The 26,346-nt window shown below is 41.7% G+C and overlaps 1 protein-coding gene across 2 annotated transcripts; it reads right to left on the bottom strand.

Moving 5' to 3' along the window:
• Nucleotides 1–6,898: 6,898 nt before the first annotated feature.
• LOC118359688 (guanine nucleotide-binding protein G(s) subunit alpha) lies at nt 6,899–25,732 on the bottom strand. 2 transcript variants are annotated; one of them, XM_035738305.2, is made up of 12 exons: nt 24,387–25,732; nt 22,270–22,342; nt 18,847–18,901; nt 18,544–18,663; nt 13,390–13,487; nt 10,622–10,676; nt 10,354–10,427; nt 10,116–10,174; nt 9,726–9,846; nt 9,356–9,486; nt 9,042–9,109; nt 6,899–8,825 (listed from the first exon to the last, which is right to left on the bottom strand). In XM_035738305.2, exons 1-12 carry the CDS (start codon nt 24,523–24,525, stop codon nt 8,679–8,681), a joined length of 1,140 nt encoding a protein of 379 aa, XP_035594198.1. In that variant the 5' UTR covers nt 24,526–25,732; the 3' UTR covers nt 6,899–8,678. The 2 variants fall into 2 exon arrangements, with proteins under 2 accessions (XP_035594198.1, XP_035594199.1); XM_035738306.2 differs by lacking the exons at nt 13,390–13,487; nt 18,544–18,663; nt 18,847–18,901; nt 22,270–22,342; nt 24,387–25,732 and adding an exon at nt 12,752–13,346.
• Nucleotides 25,733–26,346: the final 614 nt, after the last annotated feature.

Below are 26,346 nucleotides of genomic sequence, written 5' to 3'. Positions count from 1 at the left end.
ATTTACAAATAAATTATAAGGTGACCCCCGAAAGCCAGATGGAGATGGGTAAATTAGATGTGCCTTCAGTCTTTATATTACTGTAGCATGGCCTTGTGATATATGTTGTTTTTTAGTCTCTCCGTCCCAGCTTTGATGCACCTGCACTGACCTCGCCTTCTGGATAATAGCGGGGCTGTGGGTCGAGTGGTGGATGTCCTTGATTTTTTGGGGGGCCTTCCTGTGACATCAGGGCCTGTAGGTGTCCTGTAGGGCAGGCAGTGTGCCCCACGGTGATGAATTGGGCAGACCGCACCACCCTCTGGAGAGCCCAGCGGTTGCGGGCTGTGCAGTTACTGTAACAGGCAATGATACAGCCGACAAGATGCCTTCAATTGCACATCTGTAAAAGTTTGTGAGGGTCTTAGGGACCAATACTAAATTCTTCAGACTCCAGAGGTTGAAGAGGCGCTGTTGCACCCTCTTCAGCACACTGTCTGTGTGGGTGGACCATTTCAGATTGTTAGTGATGTGTACACTGAGGAACTTGAAGCTGTTCACCTTCTCCACTGCGGTCCTGTCGATGTGGATAGGGTGGTACTCCCTCTGCTGTCTCCTGAAGTCCACGATCAGCTCCTTCGTTTTGTAGATGTTGAGGAAGAGGTTATTTTCAGGGCCCTCACCTCCTCCCTGTAGGCTGTCTCGTCATTGTTGGTAATCAGGCCTACTGCTGTTGTGTTGGAGGCGTGCGTGGCCATGCAGTCATGGGTGAACAGGGAGTACAGGAGGGGGCTGAGCACGCACCCTTGTGGGGCCCCTGTGTTGAGGATTAGCGTAGTGGAGGTGTGCACTGCAGTGTGCAGTGCGATGGCTTTTGCATTGTCTGCGAATCTATTGGGGCGGTATGCAAATTGAAGTGGGTCTAGGATGTCAGGTAAGGTGGAGGTGATATGATCCTTAACTAGCCTATCAAAGCACTTTATGATGACAGAAGTGAGTGCTACGGAGCGATAGTAATTTAGTTCAGTTACCTTTGCTTTCTTGGGTACAGGAACAATGGTGGACATCTTAAAACAAGTGGCGACAGCAAACTGGGATAGTGAGAGATTGAATATGTCCGTAAACACTCGAGCCAGCTGGTCTGCGCATGCTTTGAGGACGCAGCTAGGGATGCCGTCTGGGCCGGCAGCCTTGCGAGGGTTAACTTCCTTCACAACAGCTCTGCTCTGCTCCACAAAGTGCAAGACGTATGAATGCACCTGACTTCTGCGGAGTCCCCATTGCAGTAAATGCTGTAAGGACATTGCAGATGTTGGTTTGACCATGCAGAGCCTTTTTTGTCAACCCCATATTTTGCTCAGTCAGACATTTCCAAGTTTCCTAGTTCCTACTAGTACGTAAATGTGGCATACATTTGGAAATTAATAGCCACTTACTATAGTAATAGTAAGTAGTACTTTTTTACTTAACTTTTATTTAAGTTTAACATGGGCTCATTATGACAGAATGATTAAAAAAAATACACATCTCAAAAGGCACCGATTTGGTTGAACGACTAATGACTGAAAGGAACGACTTTAAATGGGAGAGAGAAACAGTGATACAACATTGGCCTATAGAGCCCCACATTAGAGGTGTCATAATACCCATAAAACCTAGCGGTCAAACAGGGAAATAATTCCAGTAGTTTCGCATCATTCATTTTTCCCATAGGGTTTTTTAGAAACTTTAAATAAGGGCTGTGTTTTGTGTAGGCTTACCCTGGTGTGATGTTTTGATAACCGTGTAAATGTCTCTCGAACAAGGTGACTTATATTAGGCTTATTTACACAGATTCAAAAATGCTAATTGGCATCCCAGTAGATGACATATCCCTCCAAGCTCATCATCTCTAGCTCTTCATCTCTAGCTGACACCTTTGCTAGCAGGTACTTTTAAAGAAATGTATCCAATTTATGAATGACTACATTTAGCTAACTTTAGATAATTAATCCAGAGATTCTTACCTTTGCCTCGATTCGGCAGTCTCGTCCAGATCATCATGGCATTTGTAGTTCTTGATAGCCACATTAGCAGCTAACTAACGTTTCATTTGTTGGCGTTAAATATATGCGAATATATTGATACAAGTCAACTGGTCCAAGAGAGATTTACATGGTTATCAAAAAAGTCTACAAACCCTCATTTGAAGTGTTTCTAAAATTCCCTATAGGAAAAATGAATGCTGGAAAAACGGTTGGAACCATTCCATTTGACCGCTAGGTTTTATGGGTATTATGACTCATACTGTGGTTCTCTATCAGGATGACAGCAAATTATGTTAGCTCAAGTGAATCCTGGAAGTGATTTCAGTCATATCGGCTGATTGCAGGGTAGTTAAGAGAAATATGCGATAACACTTAATTTTAAGGGGTCCTTACAAATATGCAACATACATTTTTTATGTACAGTACACGACAATATAAGGATAGGTTTGGACTCATTACGTTGCATTGATAGTTGGCTACTTTGTGTCCTAGTGCTTTGCTTTAGTTTTGAGTATCATCTGGGCATACTTGTTGAAGTTTTGATAAGATGTATTCAAATCAAATTATCCCATATACAGTGCATTCGGAAAGTATTCAGACCCCTTGACTTTTTCCACATGTTGTTACGTTACAGCCTTATTCAAAAATTGATTAATTGTTTATTATCAAATAGCCCTATTTGATAAAAGTCCATATTATGGCGAGAACAGCTCAAATAAGCAAAGAGAAACAACAGTCCATCATTACTTTAAGACATGAAGGTCAGACAATCTGGAATATTTCAAGAACTTTGAAAGTCTTCAAGTGCAGTCGCAAAAACCATCAAGCGCCTTGATGAAACTGGCTCTCATGAGGCCCGCCACAGGAATGGAAGACCCAGAGTTACCTCGGCTGCAGAGGATAAGTTCATTAGACTTACCAGCCTCAGAAATTGCAGCCCAAATAAATGCTTCACAGAGTTCAAGTAACAGACATTCCAACATCAACTGTTCAGAGGAGACAGTGTGAATCAGGCCTTAATGGTCAAATTGCTGCAAAGAAACCACTATTAAAGGACACCAATAATAAGAAGAGACTTGCTTGGACCAAGAAACACGAGCAATGAACATTATTAGACCGGTGGAAATCTGTCTTTTGGTCTGATGTCCAAATTGGAGATTTTTGGTTCCAACTGTCAACCGCTGTGTCTTTGTGAAACGCGGTGTGGGTGAACAGATGATCTCCGTATGTGTATTTCACACCATAAAGCATGGAGGAGGAGGTATTAAGGTGTAGGGGTGCTTTGCTGGTGACACTGTCTGTGATTTATTTAGAATTCAAGACACACTTAACCAGCATGGCTACCACAGCATTCTGCAGCGATACGCCATCCCCTCTGGTTTGGGGTTAGTGGGACTATCATTTGTTTTTCAACAGGACAATGACCCAACACACCTCCAGGCTGTGTAAGGGCTATTTTATCAAGAAGGAGAGTGATGGAATGCTGCATGACAAAGGCTTCCACAATCCCCCGACCTCAACCAAATTGAGATGGTTTGGGATGAGTCAGACCGCAGAGTGAAGGAAAAGCAGCCAACAAGTGCTCAGCAAATTTGGGAACTCCTTCAAGACTGTTGGAAAAGCATGCCAGGTGAAGCTGGTTGAGAGAATGCCAAGAGTGTGGAGGGCTGGATATTTGAAGAATCTCAATTATAAAATATATTTTTATTTGTTACTTTTTTGGTTACTACATGATTCCATGTGTTATGTCATAGTGTTGATGTCTTCACTATTATTTTACAATTTACTAGAAAATAGTAAAAAAAAAAAAAAAAAAAATTGACAGGTAGTGTAAATATTTAGACCCTTTACTCAGTACTATCTTCAAGCACCTTTGGCAGAGATTACAGTCTCGAGTCTTCTTGGATATGATGCTACAAGCTTGGCACACCTGTATTTGGGGAGTTTCTCCCATTCTTCTCTGCGGATCCTCTCAAGCTCAGTCAGGTTGGATGTGGAGTGTCGCTGGACATCTATTTTCAGGTTTCGCCAGGGATATTCGAACGGGGTGAAGTCCCGGCTCTGGCTGTGTGCTTAGAGTCGTTGTCCTGTTGGAAGGTGAACCTTTGCCCCAGTCTAAGGTCCTAAGTACTCTGGAGCAGGTATTCATCAAGGATCTCGCTGATCTCCGTTCATCTTTCCCTCGATCCTGACTAGTCTCCCAGTCCCTGCTGCTGAAAAACATCTCCACAGCATGATGCTGCCACCACCATGCTTCACCGTAGGGATTGTCCCAGGTTTCCTCCAGACATGACGCTTGGCATTCAGGCCAAAGAGTTCAATCTTTGAGTCATCAGAACAGCGAATCTTGTTTCTCATGGTCTGAGAGTCTTTAGGTGCCTTTTGGCAAACTCCAAGCAGGCTGCCTTTTACTGACGTGTAGCTTCCCTCTGGCCACTCTACCATAAAGGTCTGATTGGTGGAGTACTGCAGAGATGGTTGTCCTTCTGGAAGGTTTTCCCATCACAGAGGAACTCTGGAGCTCTGTCAGAGTGACCATCGGGTTCTTGGTCACCTCCTTGAACAAAAGCTCCCTCTCCCGATTTCTCAGTTTGGCCGGGCGGCCAGCTCTATGAAGAGTCTTGGTGTTCCAAACTTCTTCCATTTAAGAATGATGGAGGGCACCCTGTTTTTGGAAAACTTCAATGCAGCAGAAATGTTTTGGTACCCTTCCCCAGAACTGTGCCTCAACACAATCCTGTCTCAAAGCGCTACGGATAATTCCTCAGGCAAATAAGGTATTTCTTTTTTTTTCTCTCGCAAAAATGTAAAAAAAAACAGTTTTGACTTTTTTCTTTATGGGTTATTGTGTGTGGATTGATGAGTAAAACGTTAATTTAATCCATTTTAAAATAAGGCTGTAACCTAACAAAATGTGTAAAAAGTCAAGGGGTCTGAATAATGTCCGTATGCACTGTACTGTCTACTCTACATGGAATAACCGGAATCGGTTTTCCCTTCCCTCCTGTGTTTTAAACACAGCAGCAAATATGAGTCTTTTCAAAAGGGACCATCTCAGGACTAGTTGATGGAGTGTTTTCTCTCTTGACTTGGTTTCTACGGTCTGTATTTAAAATCCATGTCTTTGTGTAGCCTGAGGGGCTTGGATTGTGGGCGGTTGGATGGAGAATTGAGCTGTGAACACTACATAAAAACTGCAATGGCGCTTCAGACCATTACAACATGAAGGCTAACCACAATCATTGTATACAGTTTTAAACAAGTAAATCGTTAAAATAGCAGAAAGCACAATTATTATAGATGGAAAAAGCACATATAGCATAATCATAATAATGAATTAAATGAATTTGCCTACTCTTATATTTATTGTGTAAGGAGAACTAAGCAAAGTACAGCCTTTGGGTGTTCAGAATGGCCCCAGTCAGTGTTTTGCATTATTTCTGGGATGGAATTTCTATATGAGTGTGTGTGTGTGTGTGGGGGGGGGGGCCTGTAGCCACACAAACAGTATTTTGTGGATGCTAGATTTAGTCATAGTTAGTTTATCTAAAGTTTTATGGTTTATGGTTTATTTATGAAGATTGAATGTGTAATCCTTGAGCAATACCTCATAAGCCTGCTAACACAGCTGAGTTCTACAGGACCAATGTTTTACCAAATCCCTGCATGACTAAACATTGGACCCTCCCTCAACATATGACCTGTTGATTTCCAGTCAGAATAACTCAGACAGAAAATATTATACTGATAATAATCCTTATTACTTAACAGATGTAATCTGGTTCAAATATGAATGTTTGCTCGAACAACTTTAAATGATCATTCTTATGGAGACAGGACTGTATTATTCTGACATAAATAGGGTTGTCAGCACCTAGTGGTGAAAAGTGGTAGAGCATTCAGCTGTATATGAGGAACAAGAACATGGGGGGAAAATTACGTCATATCAATCAAACCTTAAATTATGGAAGCCTCCATGTTCAATACCCACACAACAGTGACACAAGCTATTCTGATGTCACAGAGCATCACAGACTATGAACCCAGCCCTCACAGTCACCAGGAATAGCAAGCAATGACAATCATTCAGGCCATAGATAACACAATTACAGTTCCTAGGGCAACCAACCTGTAGATCTGGCTCAATATCAATGAGAAGACTCTTTTCCATCAAGTTAAATAAGACACATACGTTCTGCTCAGTTGTGTCATTGGCAGTTCTCTCCTCGCGTTCAGGGAGCATGGCACTGAACAGTGTAATCATATCAAGGGACATTCATGTTGGGCTGAAGAAACCCGGTTTCCAACAGTACTCCACCCTTTTCATCACAATCCTGCCTCCCCTTTCCTCTTACTTCCTTTGACCCGTTGACTCGTACTTGAATGTGGATGGGAATGCAAAAGACTCAAATACTGCAGTTCTTATTCTCTTGTACTTCCCTGAGCTACACTCCTGACAAGAGAAAGACATTCAGCAACAATTGTCGTGGTGTAGGTCAAGACCAAAATGCAAAGATAAATACCCTAAAGATCCACGCTCTGATAACATAAACCACAACTGTTTGTACGTGTACAAAAAAAGCTATGTGGTGAAGTAGAATACCTGTGCCTGGGTTAAATGAGAAAATACATCACCTTGGTTGGAAAACAACAGACTGAATTGAATACAGTCATGATGCATGTTATAGATTCAATCAAAAGTAGAATAGAACTGATAAAAGGTTAAAAGTAGTGAAGTAACAGTATAGGGCACTGTATGAGGAGATGAAGAACTGTCTAAGGACGGTGGACATGACTCAAGACAGGGCTAAAGGCAGGTGAATGAGATGTGGTTTTATCTGGTGTATGTTTGTCCTTGCCGTTGTGATTGTGTGTAAGTACAGGCCTCTTGCTGTCTGCACCAAAACAACTTTATTTTGCAGAGCTCCTCTTCTGAAAGTAGAAACCCATGTTTGATGTACATAATACATGAAAACTAGGGCACTGAAGTGAAAATGTAATACTGTACAGTCTGCCTCTGTTGTGGAACACTAGGAAGGACCCCAAAACAATACCATTTTTTGATTGTTGTTTTCTTTAGCAAAAGAAAATATTCATGTCGAAACAAGCAATGTTTTGCATTTGGATATTTTTCCATCACCCTTTAGCTTAAAGCTAAAAATGGTAAATAAAACATTCACCCTTCAAAATGTTGTTTGCAGAAGTCACTAATGAAACAAAACCTGAACAAAACCTAATTGAAAAGGATTTCAGTTCTAGCAATACGCACACTATATCAAGTGTACAATTTGTGTCTTTGATTCTAATAAAATACTTTTAAAAATCCATAAACATTTCATATATTTATCTTTCTTTTGGTATATGGATCCAAAAATAAGCATTTAAATCATAAAGGAGAGTTGGGGGAGAGAAATAAAAATCCAAATCTATGAATGGTTGTCCTACTTCCCTGGAGAGATGGGGGAAACTGGCCCAGCTATACAGCGCAGTATAACACCGACTTTAGCTCATTATACACGTACAGTCGTGATCAAGGCACAGGGATCTTCTATTTTTTTCAATAAAGTTGTACAAAATAATACATTTTACAGTCTGTACAAGAATAATAGTTCAGCAGTAAAGTAAAGACAGACATACAAATAGCCTTGGAAGGAGGGGGTGGAGGGGGGTTGACCACACGAGTAAACAATAGAATCACATATCATTATCTTCTTCCTCTTTTTTTTTTTTTTTTTTTTTTTTTAATTTCAGGATTACTTTTTTCTTTAAAAATAAAACAAAGAGCATTGCCAGTAAAGTAACAGTGCAGGGTATGAGGTGAGGTTAAGAGAGTGGACAGGGAGGAGGGGTGATGAAAGAGAGAGGGGGCACAATGGCACAAAAGTTTACACAGACAAAACAACTGGAGACAGAAACAAGGCTGATCGGACTTCTCTTCACTTATATGGTACTGTATATGTTTTTTGCACTCCGTTGAGTTCTGTGAACGTTGGCCTTTTCCCTCCCGCTGCTGTACAAACAAGGCAACGTCATGTGACAATCCTGTGAGCGTCATGGTGTCCAAGCTCCACCAAATTGACATAGATATTCCCCTTCCCCCATGCCCTGCCCACCACGATGCTTCTCTGGTTTATTGTCAGTCATCAACGTTGCTTCTAGTAGGTATCTTGGCTGTGAAGTCATTGAAAGCACTGAGCCAGTCAATATGTGGCTGCAGACAGTGAGCAGCTAAGAGTCTGAGCTCACCCAGTCCAGGACCATGTAGTCGAGTAAAAGAGTGTTCTTTTTCAGAACAGCAAGCAATTATCGGAGGGTAAATTTGAGAGCAAGTGTGTCTAAGTGTGTGTGTCTCAAAATATAAACTAATGATGTGAAAAAGAGAGAGTTCGGTGTTAAGTCAGCGTGTATACGCTTGTGTGTGTGTGAAATGGGTTCGAGTCCTGAGCACAGTGCTAAAGTGCAGTGGAGTTCAGCTGATCTGGCTTGGATGTATTCTGTGTTTTGCAGTATTTCAATAGTCTTTCCAGGTTACTCTGTAGCTCATATCTAGTTTGACTTCAGGAGTCCCCAAGAGTACACCGAGTTAGGAGCAGGTCGACAGGGGTGGGTTTCAGGGGGGTCAGGGAGAGACCGGAGGTGGAGGTTCAGAGTCTGTGTTGCAGCCCCCTCCCATCACAAGAGCTCGTACTGCCGAAGGTGCATCCTCTGAATGATGTCCCGACAGTCGTTGAAGACCCGGCGGATGTTTTCTGTGTCGACGGCGCAGGTAAAATGGGGGTAACAATAGTGCCTGCCATCTCCGCTGGCTGTGCTGATCCTCTGAAATCACACAGTGAAACACAAATACTACAACCATCAGGACATCATCCACTTGACGCAATAACAAATCTAACATGAAGACAATGCTAACATATCTAATACAAGAAAGTCATCTCATTTGGCATCTTTTTGGTTTTGATTGGATCCTATTTTGTAATCAATACCATAAGATTCTATATAACATCAGCAGGGGAAACATTGTATTTCTGCACTTACCAGGAACTCATCTCGTATGAAGTACTTTGCCCTCGTGACGCGTGGATCCTCCCCTGGTTCTGGTGTTGCTATAGAATAGTAAGTGACTGATGAGTGTTATGATTTGATTCTAGTACACCATCACACATTTTCAGTGTCACTAATCGCTATGATGATTACTTATCAGCCACAGGAAAGAACAGTCAAGAGCCATCTACCGTGGTAAAAAGCAGAAGCACTGTGTGTGCACGTGTGTGTCGCCATGTGTGTGTGTATGTGTGCGCACCGTGTGTGTGTGTACAGTAAACATCCAGTCAAGTGTGACAACTTCTCACCATCATCCGGTGTGGTGTAGCGTGCAAACTCTGGGAAGTACTCTTCAATTTTTGATTTCCCAGCCAACACCTTCTCTGCTAGCAGGTCCTGTTTGTTGAGGAATAGGATGACAGAAATGGTCCGCAGCCACCTAAAAATAGAAACTCACACACAGAGAGGCTGGCTAAATACACTGCTAACAACAGGCTAAATACACTGGTAACAACAGGCTAAATACACTGGTAACAAGCAGTCAGTGGTCATTTACGGCTAGCAAATTGTACATTATTATGATGAGAGTATTTCAATAAAACAGAGGAATAGAATAGAACGCCATTGATTCCATAAATATTTGTGGGGAGGGGGTGTCATGGGTTGTGCTTGTGTCACCTGTTGTTCCAGATGTTCTTGAATAGATTTAGAGCCTCCTGCAAACGGTTGGTCTGATTGTCCTCCCGGATCACCATGTTGTAGCTGCTACTGGCCACCACAAAAATAATGGCTGTTACATCTGTGAGGAAGACAGAGGGAGGAGGGACTCAGACAACCTGGTTTTGTTAAGCAAAATCAATGGCACAGTCAAAAGGCAATTAGCTTTAAGGCTAAGGCCGAAACACACAGTAATGGCAGAAAAAGCAAAAGGTGATAAAGTACAGGAAACCTGTAGTGGAACAGGCCTACAGAATATGGAGGACCCGTCTAGAACCCCCCATAAACTAGTGTGATTCTAGAGTGATTCTCTATTGGGTTGGCCAGATAAAATGGCAACAAAAAAGTTACCGTTAAAGCACTGGATCCATTTCCGACGTTCATCCCTTTGACCACCAACGTCAAACATGCTGTGGAAGAGATGTCAGTGCGATAAATATACCACACGCTACGACCTTGTGGCGTAGTAATGAATCACATGTAAGTTGCACTGTATGGACTCATACATGTCTGAAGGACTGAGTTGGAGGTTGATCTTCAGGTATAGTACTAATAACCAAATCGGAAGATAATCCTGGGTTATACTCACTGAAAATTGACTTTGTCCACCTGAAATCTGGTCTCAAAGATCCCAGAGGTGAGCACTCTGCATCTCAGTAGGTCCTGAGAGAAAGACAGGAGTCATTCATCTGTGTTATATTTCATCAATATTATGAAAGGAAGTTGGAGGACAGTAGGGATGTGTATCAAATGGAGGACGTTGGCCAAAAGTAGTGCACTATAGAGGGGATAGGGTGCCATTTGAGATGTATCCCTGGGCCTCTGATGATGGTGGCATTGAGACCATGGAAAGTCACCTGATCAGTGGGAGTGTAGTCACTCCGTTTCACAATGTCAATCTTGTCTAGAAAGCTGAGGAGAGAAAAAAAAAAAACAGATTTAGAAGGATGGCCAGGACAGGACAAAATGGCTGAATTCAGTCAGCAGGGGCAGTGAAAAAGCATGATGGTGAGCTTGTCTTGGTTTGTGGACAGGTAGAGACCACTGAGCTCAATAGAATTATATACCCCTGTGTTTCGCCAACTGTTTTGTAGCAGGGAGGGACTGACCTGTGGTAAGCCATCGCTCCTTCCTCTTTGGAGGACGACTTAGTTTCTTTCTAAGACTTGAGAAGTGACTCAGTCAGTGTCAGCTAACGAAATGAGCAGCCAGTTAGTAACATCCCAGGGACCAGTGTCCGTCCAGGAACAAGGCGGTTGAGAGAAACACCAACATAGACATCATTGGTACAGACACTTAGAGCTGAGAGGAATAGCAATCGTTCTGGAGTCATACTGACTTTGAGACTAATGTCCAATTCCATGACATACACTGAGTATACCAAACATTAGGAACACCTTTCCTAATATTGAGTTGCACCTATGCTGACTCCAATATTTCCCAAAGTAGTGGGAAGCATTTGGCTGGATATCCTTTGTGTTGTGGACCATTCTTGATACACACAGAAAACTGTTGAGTGTGGAAAAACTCAACACACATACAGAATCCAAGTCTCAATGTTAAAAAAAAAAAACGTATTTAACCGGTCTCCTCCCCGTCATCTACACTGATTGAAGTGGATTTAACAAGTCACATCAGTAATGGATCATAGCTTTCATGTGGATTCACCTGGTCAGTCTGTCATGGAAAGAGCAGGTGTTCCTGTCTTAGTGTAGTTTACAGCTGTTTTACTTGGGTTTAAACAGTACCTACAGAGTGTCTAATACAACTTAACGCCACAAACTGTACAGTGTGTGACAGCTGAATGCCGGTCTCCCAAGCATACTGAACACAGAGGAATGCCGAGCCTCTGGATAACCAGGAATTTGACACAGAGGGGTGAAATGTGACAAGTCTAAGTACAGGTAAGACATGGCAGGAATGAGTCGGCACTCACTGGGAGAGACAAAGGGACTAGGAGAAACACAGAGATTATGTGAGTGTGTATGCGCTCATGTGCATTTACCATTCTTTGTTATGGCAACAAAGATGGCCAGAGATCACTATGCAGACTTCAGAAGAACACAGGTGGGGAGATGAACTCTTACTCTTTCCTTTCCTACACGTTACTGAAGAATGTTGTAAAAGTTAGAACTGTAAACTCTCCTTTCACAAGGGTTCACACTCACAAACCTGACCTAGCCCATCAGCCTGAACCCAAACAGACATATACACATCTCTAAATTAGTCTCTGGCACTGGGAGATTGAATGAGTATATTAGAGTGAGTGGGAAGGATAGAGAGAGAGTGGGAGAGTGATAGAGATTAAGGTAGGAAAGGCGTAGAGAGAGATGGAAGAAAGAGGGAGGGTGATAGGTAGGAAGGAAATGGTGAGAAAGACAGAACGTGTGTGCATGTGTGTGTGAAAGAGAGAGAGAGAGAGGGGGAGAGAGAAAGAGTAGTCTGACATTACAGAGCAGATTCAAAAATAGCTCCCTAGTGCCCTGGCCTCCAGCATGGTTACCATGGAGACAGAACCACAGGCTCTATAAATAGACTATCAGCTCAAAATCTTGTGTGACTGGAGTAGGGCCTGAGAGGGGAGAAAGAAAAAGAGGGAGAGAACCAGAGAAAAAAATGAGGGAGCAAGAGATTGAGAAAGATTGACTGGGAGAGAGGAAGTGGGAGGGAGAGAGCAAGAGAGAGGTATTGAGAGAGGGAGTGGGAAAGAGTGAGAGAGAGGGAGGGAACAAAAGACTGGACCATCTGAACCACCTGAAGGGGTTGTCCTAGACTGTTAAGTAACACAATCAAATAAACAGCCCTCTTCAAACATTAGCACAATATTAATTTTTTATACAATCAGCTCAAATCAAATACCACTATAACAGACTTAACTCTGAGGCTCCAGTCACTGTGGTTTACTTCCCCCTCCTCCCCTGTTCCCCTCCACCCATCCAACCACTGGTGAAATCTCGGTCTCTCCCTTTTTATGACTCAGGACCTACCATTTTTGGTCCCCGTTGCTGCAAATATCCTACATCACAGATGCGGAGCCACACAACAGTTGGAAAAGAAAGCAGAGGAAGAGAACGTGTGCGAGAGAGTACGAGGGACAGCGTGCCAGAGAGATAGAAAGAGAGAAAGAGAAAGAAAGTGAGGAGAGAGAGCGAGAGAGTGAAAGAGAGAGACACATAGCCAGAGGTGGCAGTGTTGATGCAGAAAGCTCTGGTGATGTCATACTGTTGTGTGTGTGCACAGACACGATGAGGAGCTGCGGAGGAAGAGCATGAGCTCAAGATGACTTCCATGACACAGAGCTCCGCTACCAATCAGCATTTTGAGGCAGAATACTTGCCTGTTATCTTGCCATTGAAAATCAGAACGGGTCTCTCTAGGAAATTGCTTTTTACAATAAAGTTTTGATGAGATTAAAATACATTTTAGATTTGGGGTTTACAAACTTTAGCTGGTATTTTATCCGCCTGCTAAATCTGAGCATGCCAGCCTTGAACTACAGTCCCATGTGTGCCCTTAATCTTTGGCTTAGAGTGTTTGTTTTCAACAACACAGGCCTGTACAAGGGCACTGTAGCTATTCAAGACAGTTGGTCCCCTCTCGGCTGTGCAGTGCAGTGCATACTTACTACTGCGCACAGTCGATCAGCTGGTACTCATTGGATCTCTCAAAACACGCCCTCACGCCCTCATCCTGCCAGAGAGTCTTTGCATTTTCATAAAACTCCTGAGAGAGAGAGAGAGTGATATAAGGAGAGAGTGAATGAAAGAAGAGGGGCAGTGGAAGAGAGAAAGAGGACACAATTAATTCACATGGTACAATAACAATACATCGACTAAATTAAAGCAAGTAGAAAAGGAGGACACTGTCCATCATCAAAGTCATGATTGAGGGCACTGATGCGCCACATCTTTTTTTACATTCCAATGGGGCAGCACACATATTAGGGATCTAGCATTTATTGACAGGACAACAGGTTCTGTGGCCAGTGAGGGTAACTACAAAGGGGAGTTTCAATATAAGAAAAACAAAGTGGCATGGTCAGGCTGATGAAATTAAAGAATGTGCCTTTAAATATTAAGAAAAAAACAAGGCATGTTTTTACAGCCTTTTCAACATTTCCTTTAATGAGGATAAATAAAGATGACATATGGTCGACAGGCTAGGGAGGGTCAGTAGACTCATAATCATGTCAAAATCTCATAACATTGAATGAATCATATTTCATTACATTCATTTAGCAAACAAAAGCTGTGCGGGTGTAATGATTCCAGTCAACTGGTATATCCAAAGGCCAATCTGTTACTTCCTTGTTTGATATCTGTTGCATAAAGTGGGAATATCCACATAGCTTATTAAAGGACCAGTGACCACCCCATGGACAACATTCAAAGGGCTAAAAAGCACATAGTAAGGCAGATACTCATCATCTCCCTCCATCGCCTTCCATTTGGACCATGGAACAAGAAACCCTGTCATGTATATATCTTCTGGACAACTGGACCTTTGTGGAACAATGCATCTGCACACACTTGCATTACATTTAGGTTTGCTGTCCGATATATTTGTCCCACCGTTCGGCTGGCTTGGGTTACTTGAAGAGTTCCCTTCATCCACTCCATAAAAGAGCACTCATCATGTGTCTTAGTAACAGAGTCCTCCTTTATCATCAGTCATGCGCTTAAGAAAAATAAAAACTCCTCTCTAGGAACTGCTCATTGCATTACAGCAGCCGACCCAGAATCCTTTGGGGCTACAACTCAATGCTAGATTGTTTCTCTCTGCTCACTGGCTTGTCTGATCTTAGTTTTTTTCCATAATCATTTCCATTTCATCCTTTGGTATGGCCTTTTTTCAAATACACAAAGGCTTGTGTTGTTTTGCTAAGCATATCACAGGGAGTTTGATCTTGCTTTAAGTTTTTTTTTTTTAAAGCAACTGGTTGCCTTTTCCTGGTTAATAAACAACCATCTATTACGTTCTGCACATGATCATGTGCTATGTAAAATGCATCTGAATGGGAATGTCCCCTCTGGCATTCTAACTATGGTCAACTCCACTACAAAAGCATCATGTAGCCAGAGACAGGATAAGGAAGTGAGGAGCCTGGTAGCTTTGAATTTGAGAAAATTTACATTTTAGTGGCGTTAAGAATAACAACCTATAAAGCAGAGGTCGGCAACGGGCCGAAACCATTCTAATCAGTCGATTAATCAGCAGTCTGAAAACAAATCCCATACCACAACAACGCATTTAAACATGAAATGAACAGCCCAGACCATAGATATCCATACAAACGTCCCCCACCTGTTCCTCACCGTCTGTTTTTTCTATCTGTACTCTGAGATTAGGTGACCAGTAGAACCGGTTCCCCCTCAGCCCTGGGGGGTGCCAGAGAGGAAGCAGGGAGAGAGAGGGAGGGAGGCTTTGCCAACAGTATTACACTGTCTGACCTTCGAGTCATTCAACTCTCCTCCATTAGGAACAAAATCGCACCCATTCAAACACCACAGAGCAAGACAGCAGTCAATCACATCCCTTTCACATGTAGGCCTACACACCCAAACTCAGAGAGAGAGATGTGCTCGGCCCAGAAAAAGGACAAGGCAATCTTCAATGACAGTCTATGGCGCAATGGTAGAGAAGCAACTATTCAACTGTAATAGTTCATATTCTTTCAGCCAAAGACTCATAAGGGGATCTAAATTAAAGCATAATAACAGCTAAAAATATGTTTTCATTTTGTTGAGTGACAACATGTCATCTGTTCTAGAGATAAGTAAAATTATCTCTAGGACACTATGGGCCCTATTCAATAAAAAAAATGTTAACAAGGTTTTTGTGATCAATATAAAACAAAGTTATTGGATGCACTTATAAATTCATTATAGATTCAATGGATTATGTTTATCCAGAAACCTGGTACCTGCTTAGCTTGAATAGAGTCCTATGTCCCTTCCAGCTAAGTCCTAACAGCCTGACAACTACCAGCAAGCACCCTGTTGTTCAGATGAGCATCCCAGTGTGACACAGAAACATGTGGGTACCAGAGAAAGGCATTTAGTGGTGTTACAGGCACAATCAGTGTAAACCAGTGGTACTAAGAGACCTCCAGGCCTTCCCTCAGGGCAGTCAATTAGCTAACAGGCGTCGCATCGAGGCACTACCCCCTAATTTTGTATTTTATTTTACCTTTATTTAACTAGGCAAGTCAGTTAAGAACTATTTTCAATGACGGCCTAGGAACAGTGGGTTGACGGCAGAAGGACAGATTTTTACCTTGTCAGCTCGGGGATTCGATCTTCAACCTTTCGGTTACTAGTCCAACGCTCTAACCACTAGGCTACTTGCCGCCACATCAATTACTATACTGTACCACAACCCACAGAGATACCAGTACCATGAGGCTTGCACCTGCAACAGAGACTACTGGATGGTCATTCCAAAGGGAACATGTACAGTACCAATCAAAAGTTTGGACACACCTAAATTATTCCAGGGTTTTCCTTTATTTGTACTATTTCCTACATTGTAGAACAATAGTGAAGACATCAATACTACGAAATAACACATATGGAATCATGTAGTAACCAAAAAAAGTGCTGAACAAATCAAAATATATTTTATATTAGAGATTCTTCAACGTAGCCACCCTTCGCCTTGACAGCTTTGCACACTCTTGGCATTCTCTCAACCAGCTTCATGAGGTAGTCACCTGGAATGCATTTCAGTTAACAGGTGTGCCTTATTAAAAGTTAATTTGTGCAATTACATTCCTTCTTAATGAGTTTGAGCCAATCAGTTGTGTTATGACATGGTAGGGGTGGGTGGTATACAGAAGATAGCCCTATTTGGCAAGAGCAGCTCAAATAAGCAAAGAGAAACAACAGTCAGTCCATCATTACTTAAAGACATGTAGTCAGTCAATCTGGAACATTTAAAGAGCTTTGAAAGTAAAGTGCAGTTGCAAAAACCATCAAGTGCTTTGATGAAACTGGCTCTCATGAGAACTGCCACAGGAAAGGAAGACCCAGAGTTACCTCTTGCTGCAGAGGATAAGTTCATTAGAGTTAACTGCACCTCAGACTGCAGCTCAAATAAATGCGTCATATTGAGTTCAAGTAACAGACAAATCTCAACTTCAACTGTTCAGAGGAGATATCGGTTGAATTATCGGCGTGAATCAGGCCTTCATGGTCAAATTGCTGCAAAGAAACCACTACTGAAAGGACACCAATAATAAGAAGAGACTTGCTTGGGACAAGAAACACGATAAATGGATGATTAGACCTGTGGAAATCTGTCCTTTGGTCTGAGTCCAAATTTGAGATTTTTGGTTCCAACCACTGTGTCTTTGTGAGAGTAGTTGAACGGATGATCTCCACATGTGTAGTTCCCACCGTGAAGCATGGAGGAGGAGGTGTGATGGTGCTTTGCTGGTGACACGGTCAGAGATTTATTTAGAATTCAAGGCACACTTAACCAGCATGTTGAGCACAGCATTCTGCAGTGATACACCATTCCCATCTGGTTTGCGCTTAGTGGGACTATCATTTGTTTTTCAACAGGACAATGACCCAACACATCTCCAGGCTGTGTAATGGCTATTTGACCAAGGAGAATGATGGAGTGCTGTATCAGTGTCACGTCTATTCCTGCTCCTCCCCTCCGGCATTCGACGGCGCTGGTTTACTAACCACCAGTGCTGGGAACCATCATCACGCGCACCTGGTATTCATCATTACGCGCACCTGCACTTCATCATTAGGCACACCTGGACTCCATTACTTCACTCATTACCTTCCCTTTATCTGGCAATCCCTTAGGTTCTTTCCCCAGGCAGTATTGTTTTCTGTGGTTCATGTCTAGACGCTACTCCTACGCTGTATCGTTCCATGTTTCTTGTTAAATTAAATTTACCACATGCACCTGCTTCTTGACTCCCAGCATCTACATTACAATCAGATGACCTGGCCTCCACAATCACCCGACCTCAACCAAATTGAGATGGTTTGGGATGAGTCAGACCGCAGAGTGAAGGAAAAGCAGCCAACAAGTGCTCAGCATATGTGGGAACTCCTTCAAGACTGTTGGAAATGCATTCCTCATGAAGCTGGTGGAGAGAATGCCAAGAGTTGCAAAGCTGTCATCAAGGCAAAGGGTGGCTACTTTGAACAATGTTTTTTCATTTGTTTAACACTTTTTTGGTTACTACATGATTCCATATGTTTTGATGTCTTCAATATTATTCTACAATGTATAAAATCGTTAAAATAAAGAAAAACTCTTGAATGAGTAGGTGTGTCCAAACTTTTTGCTGGTACTGTACAAATGCTCACTCACACAGGTGTGTACATACATTAGAGTTCAACCGATATATTGGTTCACTAATATTATCGGCCGATATTGGCCCTTTAACGGTATATCAGTATCGGCCGATAATTCAACCTATATTAAATAAATATGATGAAAAAAGGGACTCTCAAGCTTACCTGAGCACTTGCGGCCATTCTCAGTATGTATCATTAATTTTACAGTGTAGGAAATGAACATTTGAAGCATATTTTCTTGACCAATTGCAGTTTTCGATTTCTGAGAATTCCGTGTGTAAAAATGTTACTTTTTAATTTCCCCGGCGTAACACAGTATATTGGCAGATATCTAGTTATCGGTAAGTTTTGTCCCCTCAAATCACATTGATCTGGCTCTAACACACGTTAATGCAAAGACAATGTCTATCTATAATGATTTGTGTGTGTGGTAGAAACATTGTCATACTCACAGATGTGAATTCAAAGTCCTTCTGATTGACTAGGTTGAGGACATATTGGATTCGGTATTGGTTGTGTTGATTGGAGAGCTGAACGGGAGGCGTCAGTGTACTCATAGCTGCTACTATGGTCTAAAGAGCGACACAAACAAACACATTCAATACAAATCAAGTGACAACACAGGATTGTCTTGGGATATATTCTATTCTATGATAAAATATTCATGATTCATGCTTAGCTGTTTCGAATGTTTTATTCTACATAGTACCTACCTACAGAGACATGAAGTACAAAGATTCAAACCGAATACTCACCTCAATAGCTTCTTTAATATTATTCTTGATATCATGAATTTTCTGCTTCTTCTCTCTGCAAAAAAAAACAAAAACCTCAACTCAATCATCCATGTTGTAATTATTTAAATATGTTTTTTTAAATATCATTGTCATACACAACATATATGCTGATGATACAGCAAACAAAAAACATGTATGTAGATAATTGTCCAACAGCTGGCATACATGCACAATTTACCAATATCATTCCTTCTGAACCTGACAATGTTTATGACACATACATCTTCAACTATGTGAAACTCATATCTTCAACAGGTCCCAGTCTCCCAGTGCCTACATTGGACTTTAATGAAAATGCTCTACCTGCCATGATAACTACAAATAATCAGACGTCAAACATCATCCCACCTAAAGAGTGGTAACTGAGCTGCAACAACCCATCAGTAGACGACAGTATCAGCTATCAAGTCAAATGCAATGGAGTTTAACAAGCAACGTTGGAGTGCGCCAAACTGTAGGCTACGGGAAGCAGCAGTGAGTGTCCTCCAACTGTCTCCAAATCTTTTTTTCTGATTCAGATGATGCAAAGAGAGATGTATTTTGTAGCGGGAAACATTTCACTAAGTTGAACACTGCCACTGATGTTTAGTTTATCCCAAGAGCACAAACTGCATTTAAGTAGAGTAAGAGAGTGTGTCAGAGAATGAGGTACATCAATAGAAAGAGAGAGAAATGGAAAGAAAAATAAAGACAGAATAGGAAACAGCCAGCAGGAGGGCTTGTATCCCACACAGACACGGCCTCTAGTTTATTGGCTTGAGGTAGATTGAGAAGGCCCTGTTTACATTTTCAACAAGATAGTCACTTTTTTTTTTAAATCACATGATTCTTACAAAGTAGTGTGTGTGCGCACTTGTATGTGACTGTGTGTGTGTATATATATGATGTGTGTGTGTGTGGAGAGAGAATAAGCAAAAACTATATATATATACAGTGGGGCAAAAAAGTATTTAGTCAGCCACCAAATGTGCAAGTTCTCCCACTTAAAAATATGAGAGAGGCCTGTAATTTTCATCCTAGGTACACTTCAACTATGACAGACAAAATGAGGAAAAAAAATCCAGAAAATCACATTGTAGGATTGTTAATGAATTTATTTGCAAATAAGTATTTGATCACCTACAAACAAGCAAGAATTCTGGCTCTCACAGACCTGTAACTTCTTCTTTAAGAGGCTCCTCTGTCCTCCACTCGTTACCTGTATTAATGGCATCTGTTTGAACTTGTTATCAGTATAAAAGACACCTGTCCACAACCTCAAACAGTCACACTCCAAACTCCACTATGGCCAAGACCAAAGAGCTGTCAAAGGACACCAGAAACAAAATTATAGACCTGCACCAGGCTGGGAAGACTGAATCTGCAATAGGTAAGCAGCTTGGTTTGAAGAAATCAACTGTGGGAGCAATTATTAGAAAATGGAAGACATACAAGACCACTGATAATCTCCCTCGATCTGGGGCTCCACGCAAGATCTCACCCCGTGGGGTCAAAATGATCACAAGAACGGACCTAGTGAATGACCTGCAGAGAGCTGGGACCAAAGTAACAAAGCCTACCATCAGCAAGGGCATTGAAGATGAAACGTGGCTGGGTCTTTCAGCATGACAATGATCCCAAACACACCGTCTGAGCAACGAAGGAGTGGCTTCGTAAGAAGCATTTCAAGGTCCTGGAGTGGCCTAGCCAGTCTCCAGATCTCAACCCCATAGAAAATCTTTGGAGGGAGTTGAAAGTCCGTGTTGCCCAGCAACAGCCCCAAAACATCACTGCTCTAGAGGAGATCTGCATGGAGGAATGGGCCAAAATACCAGCAACAGTGTGTGAAAACCTTGTAAAAACTTACAGAAAACGTTTGACCTCTCATTGCCAACAAAGGGTATATAACAATGTATTGAAATAAAATGTTGTTATTGACCAAATACTCATTTTCCACCATAATTTGCAAATAAATTCATTACAAATCCTACAATGTGATTTTCAGGATTTTTTAATTCTAATTTTGTCTGTCGTATTTGAAGTGTACCTATGATGAAAATTACAGGCCTCTCATCTTTTTTAAGTGGGAGAACTTGCACAATTGGTGGCTGACTAAATACTTTTTTGCCCCACTGTATATGGAGAAAGCATGTGTGATATACATCCTTTCCTAATCTAAGAATATAAAATATACTTGGTCCAGTGTTTCACAAAGGCCTGGAACCTTATCAATGGAAGTTACTGAATGTAAAAACAACATACTTCAGGATTTAGGGAATCTACCAAAAACCTCCAGCAATTCCTTATCTTCCTTCTCCTTGTACAGTATATGTTCCTCCAGGACTGACTAAAAAACATTGAGAAGTCAGACACACTGCCCTGCACTGTATCCATTTGCTAATGCAATCCTTAAGTTTAAGTGATACACAGTACAGTTAAGTTATCACACATACACAACCAACTAATCAATGAATGTCCGAAATGTCTAGGTCTAGGATGTGACCAAGTGATGAACTGAGCATATTCACACACACAAGATAGAGCGCTGCAGTTGTAAGTGTTGTGGAGTCACAAGATGGGTCACACGCAGCTGGGGGCCTTAGATGCTGATGTGCTCGTCTAACACAAGCCACTCACACCCAACCAGTGCATGAACCTCCAAACCTAACCTCACAAACTGGAGATTAAACCATAACCCACCAATGCACAGATTCCTGGACCAACACCAGATTCAGGCCTAAACCCCCAACCAACCTACTCGCCCGAGCCTAAACCTCCAACAACCAACACACCAGGGCCTTGAAGCACCCGTCACCAACCAACACACCAGGGCCTTGAAGCACCAGTCACCAACCAACGCACAAGGGCCTTGAAGCTCCGATCTCCTAACAACGCCACAGGGCCTTGAAGCACCAGTCACCAACCAACGCACCAGGGCCTTGAAGCACCCTTCACCAACCAACGCACCAGGGCCTTGAAGCACCCGTCACCAACCAACGCACCAGGGCCTTGAAGCACCCTTCAACCAACGCACCAGGGCCTTGAACCCCACAGTATTTGTTTCTGAAGGAAGTTTAAATCCTCATCTTTACATCTGTCCATAGAATCAGACTAATAATTCTTAAATCGAAATCTAAGACTTCACAGTAAAAACTAGGCGAGACACCTAGACAGTACATTATAGTGGCTATTGAACTGAGGGATACATTCAATTGTTACTAGCCTCTCATCATGTGCTGTGCACAGGTGAATCTAATGTGTTTTCTACAATTCAGGTATGGCAAGACCAATACATTTTGGTTCCTTTGAGATTACCCCCCCATCACTCTGCTTGTAAAGTCTCAAACCCTGATCTATATTCACAGTTGTAGAGCATAGTCTGGAGAAGGAAACCATACTTACTCTGCATTGAAGCCATTCACATGGAGGATTCGCATCTGTTTCACTATGGTGCTCTTCCCTGACTCACCAGCCCCTGTGGGTGGGGGGAGAGATGGTTAGAATTATTTCATAGAGTATAGAGAAATGCCCTACCCTGACAGCCAACAGAGACGGCCTTTTGGAATGTGATGCTCAGAAGTCATCTACAAAAAAAAATATTGTAAAGAGAGACACGTTCAAAGTTATAGTTCAGCACTTCAAACCTGTGAAATAAACATTAGGAATTATTCTAATTGAAATGGGTTATTATGCCACTTGACCAAGGTCTCACTCAGCACCAGTAAAGGCCAGGATTTGGAGGAAGTTGCCCTTAACCTCTGATCTGGGGTCAGATCATAGAGAATGTTAAGAGGCCTCTAGTGGCCAAAAGGCCATTTTAGCATGGGCAGCGCCATTGAGGGCTTCCACCATTTTAATATGGTCAGCTGGGTGGAACTTCCAACTTCATTGGCTGATTCCTCCTGGTGTCCCTGTTATGTGTAACCAGGTCATCAAGAGGCATCAGTTAATAGTGGAGAAGAAATTGACAACTTCTAAATGGATATAGCTTCAATGGCACTGCCCATGCCGTCAACGACGCCATAATGGCACGGATACAACGATGAGGCCTCTCTCTCTATGGGTCAGATATAGTTTTATCTTCCAGTTGGTTAAGGTCAGGATTTAAGTTTGATAAACTGATGTGGTAAGGGGCAACTTCTACCTTGAGCTTAAGATCACCTCTGTCCGAGTCAAACAACTTACAATAGTGGGAGGTTTGGTGAATCCACACATACAGTAAAATGTAAATGAATGGGTGCAATATCAACCTGTTGAAATCTACTAATGCAATAGTATTACCAGCTTCACTTATAACCAGGGATGTAATGGTAACACAAAGTAACATGTAAAACCTATCAAGTCTGATTTATTTTCAATTGGCTAGTTTAGGTGTGTGGACATCCCCATGTGAAAATAACTAAGGAAGTTCTTCATCACAGATCCATTCGAATGCCTGATTCACACTATAGGGACAACCCAAACTGGACTGTGTTGGCTCTGATATTGTCTTTTCACACTGTTCTTTCCAGCACAGTTCTCGTGGTGGATGCATAAGTAGGCTAGCTCAGTACAGCTTGGTTTGAACCTATAGTGTGAATCAAGCATAAAGGTGTCAACAATACACACATGTCATTGTCAAATCAAATAGATGACTAACGATGAAAGTGAAAATCTTCTTTCCCATAGCAGTGATCTCAAATGTTACGAGCTTATCATGGTTGGTTCATGGTCGGATGTTTCTCCATCAACACTGTCCAACAACATTCTTACTCACAAATAGGCCAACATCTGACAACTTGCCAATGGCACACACAACAAAACGTGTCATATCATAGAAAAGTGCAAAGAGCACAGTGCTGTATCTAAAGCAGCATTGTAGTAAAGCTTTTGTTATGGTTAAATGGGAGTTCTGTTCCGCTTTCTTTAGTTACCACAACTTCCTCTCCAACAGAAATACCGCTATGTCATTCAATACACTAGGCATCAGGCAAATTCTAATAAAATATTATCATTAAGAGAGGACATTTTGACTGCTTTTACATGATAACAGTACCATGAGTACAGAAGTGTCCGTGGTAGAAATGTTCACCATTCATTAATTCACACATAGGCCCACCTTGAAATATACAGGCCTATGAATTTGAAAGTTGTCAAGCAGCTAGTAGTTCTGAAAACAAACCCACAACACACATGCAGAGCCTCAACTCCCATGTTTGATATAGATTAGGCATGAGCTGTTACAATCACACAGGCTCAAGACTAAATGTATCAAATGTGAAGAAACAATAACAATGTAGCAATAAGTAGACTTCAATTATATGAGAGAATCAAGGCTAACTGATACCAAACTTAAACATCATACCAGCAACCATGTCACATATGAAAAAGTTAAATGAGACTAGGAGTGTAAGAGGAAGGCCTACAGAGACAACAATATCCTATATCACAACATCAAATAGTGTGCCATATAGGAATAGAAACAATGTTGCCAATGAGGCCTTGCCTACAACACATCAGATTTCCTTCAACAAACTTACCCAAAAGTAGTAGCCTGTGAGTTGCTCTATATATCTGTTTGTCCTTCTGAAGTTGTTTCTCTATCTTTTTGTTTGCTTCTCTTTGTGACTTCTCCTCATTTCGCTGATCTTCAGTCTTGCTGTTGCCCAAACAACCCATCTTCCCGCAAGAAATAGGGTCCAGGGGAGGGGGAATGTGAAAAAAAAAATAAACAAACTATTCTAGATCCCTCTGTTGACCCACGGAATTGAGAATAATATTAACGACATGTATACAGTCTTGTTGTTTAGTGTTACGTCGAACTAATCCGTTTTAAAACGTTGTCCTACCGCGCTTGTAATTATGTGTACATAATGCGTATTTTCAGTAGATCTTGCTGTCAGAGGGTAGGAGACTGTTGATGACGACACCCAGGCCGCCCTCTCACTTGGTCAATTCTGTTAGGGTTTTCCTTCTTCACATATAGTTTTTATATACCGATATTGATGACCATCCACAGATGTTAAGGTTGATTGAGGCTTTTACCTCTTTCACATTCAATTGAGGAGGGGATAAATAGCTTATTTTCATCTCACGAACAGCCCGGGTCTCACGTCTCACTGTTGCCTGTGACAGGGACCCAAACTCGGCATGACACAGAAACTCGGCTGTACAATGACATGGATCTTTTTGGCAAAAGTTATAATAAACATATTTTGGGGAAAGGCGTATTTTCTGTGTATTTCCTTAAAACGGAATTTCTCTACGCATAGCCTATAGATAGACTAGAGAAATAAAACTATATTAAGGCTACACTTAACGAACTACATGTGTAATATTTCCATTGCTTCCGTCTTCATTCAACTCCTTTTATATCCATAAAATGATCCTCGATCTAAACTGTGAGTCCGATTTTCAGTTTAGATCCCCGAAATAATAGAATTTTCCTGATTTTCCCCCGTTTCTGTGATGGCTGTTCTTTGCTGTTTTTTTCTCAATCCAAAGGGCCTTCTCTGTCTTTTCTTTTGTTGCTGAAATGTGTACCCCTACTCACATCAGCAAGGTTCCTAATAGCGCTTTGATAGTCCCCAACACATTCTTAAATGGGTTCTGATTCTTCTAAACATGAAGAAAATACAAAAATCCTTCGAATGTTTCCAGTTTCTTGCATATTTCTTTTGAATTCGAATGGTAGGTAGAGTTTACATGTGCATATACATTCATAAATATAACGCGGATTGTAATAACACATTCCACTATGACGGCAGTTCCCTCCTGGGCTGGTCGTGGGAGATTAAACACGGGAATAACCAATTATTGAAGGTATTATTTTCCCCTTTTTCTCCGGGAATAGCACATTGAGATAGACAGAGCAGAATAGATGGGGAGGGGCAACCAGCGCACATTGAACTCTGGGAAGGACCAGAGCTTCATCACATGATTGTACAGAACGTCAGCATGGTGAAATTCTGCAGAGAAAACGGCGCCCTCTTCAATGAAAGGGTAGATTGGGACCCTCAGCACGGGCCACTCGAATAACTGGGGCCCTTTCCATTTCCCGATGTTTTGACGCGCAGTGGCACTATATTACCCAATTGATTTTAGAATATATGTTCCCAGTGTTTATTATTATTATTATTATTTTTTTAATAATCTCATGGGCAAACAGGTTCATTTATGCTCCAGAGACATAGGACTTTAGCCTAGCCTAGTTGAGGTTGGTAAGTCATTTTTGGTACTGAGTAGACAGGGGTGTTTTTTCAATTGTGAATTATAATTTATTCTTTATTACTGGACTGGAAATGAAATAGAGTGCTCTGAGCACTGAACAATCCCGTACAGTCTACATCTGTATATCCAGGGGTTACATAGGCTGAGTTCTGCCACTTCAGAATGGAACTATAGGATTATAATTCTGAATTATAATCCCAATTTTATTCTAATCCCAACTGTATGCTTTGATGGAATACAGCGTAGGCTACATTTGGGATAGAACATTTG

The sequence above is a fragment of the Oncorhynchus keta genome, chromosome 27 (genome assembly GCF_023373465.1).
Source record: "Oncorhynchus keta strain PuntledgeMale-10-30-2019 chromosome 27, Oket_V2, whole genome shotgun sequence".
Taxonomy (NCBI): Eukaryota; Metazoa; Chordata; class Actinopteri; order Salmoniformes; family Salmonidae; genus Oncorhynchus; species Oncorhynchus keta.
Note: the sequence above shows the minus strand (reverse complement) of the source record. Positions and strands in the feature narration are given on the sequence as shown.

What these genes read in the sequence shown, in the direction of transcription:
- LOC118359688 (XM_035738305.2), bottom strand. Translation starts at nt 24,525, where the DNA reads ATGGGTTGTTTGGGCAACAGCAAGACTGAAGATCAGCGAAATGAGGAG. An exon ending in AGGACTTTGAATTCACATCT is followed by an intron (nt 13,488 to 18,543) that starts GTGAGTATGACA and finishes TCTCTCTCTCAG; the next exon opens with GAGTTTTATGAAAATGCAAA. An exon ending in TCATACGAGATGAGTTCCTG is followed by an intron (nt 8,826 to 9,041) that starts GTAAGTGCAGAA and finishes GTGTGATTTCAG; the next exon opens with AGGATCAGCACAGCCAGCGG.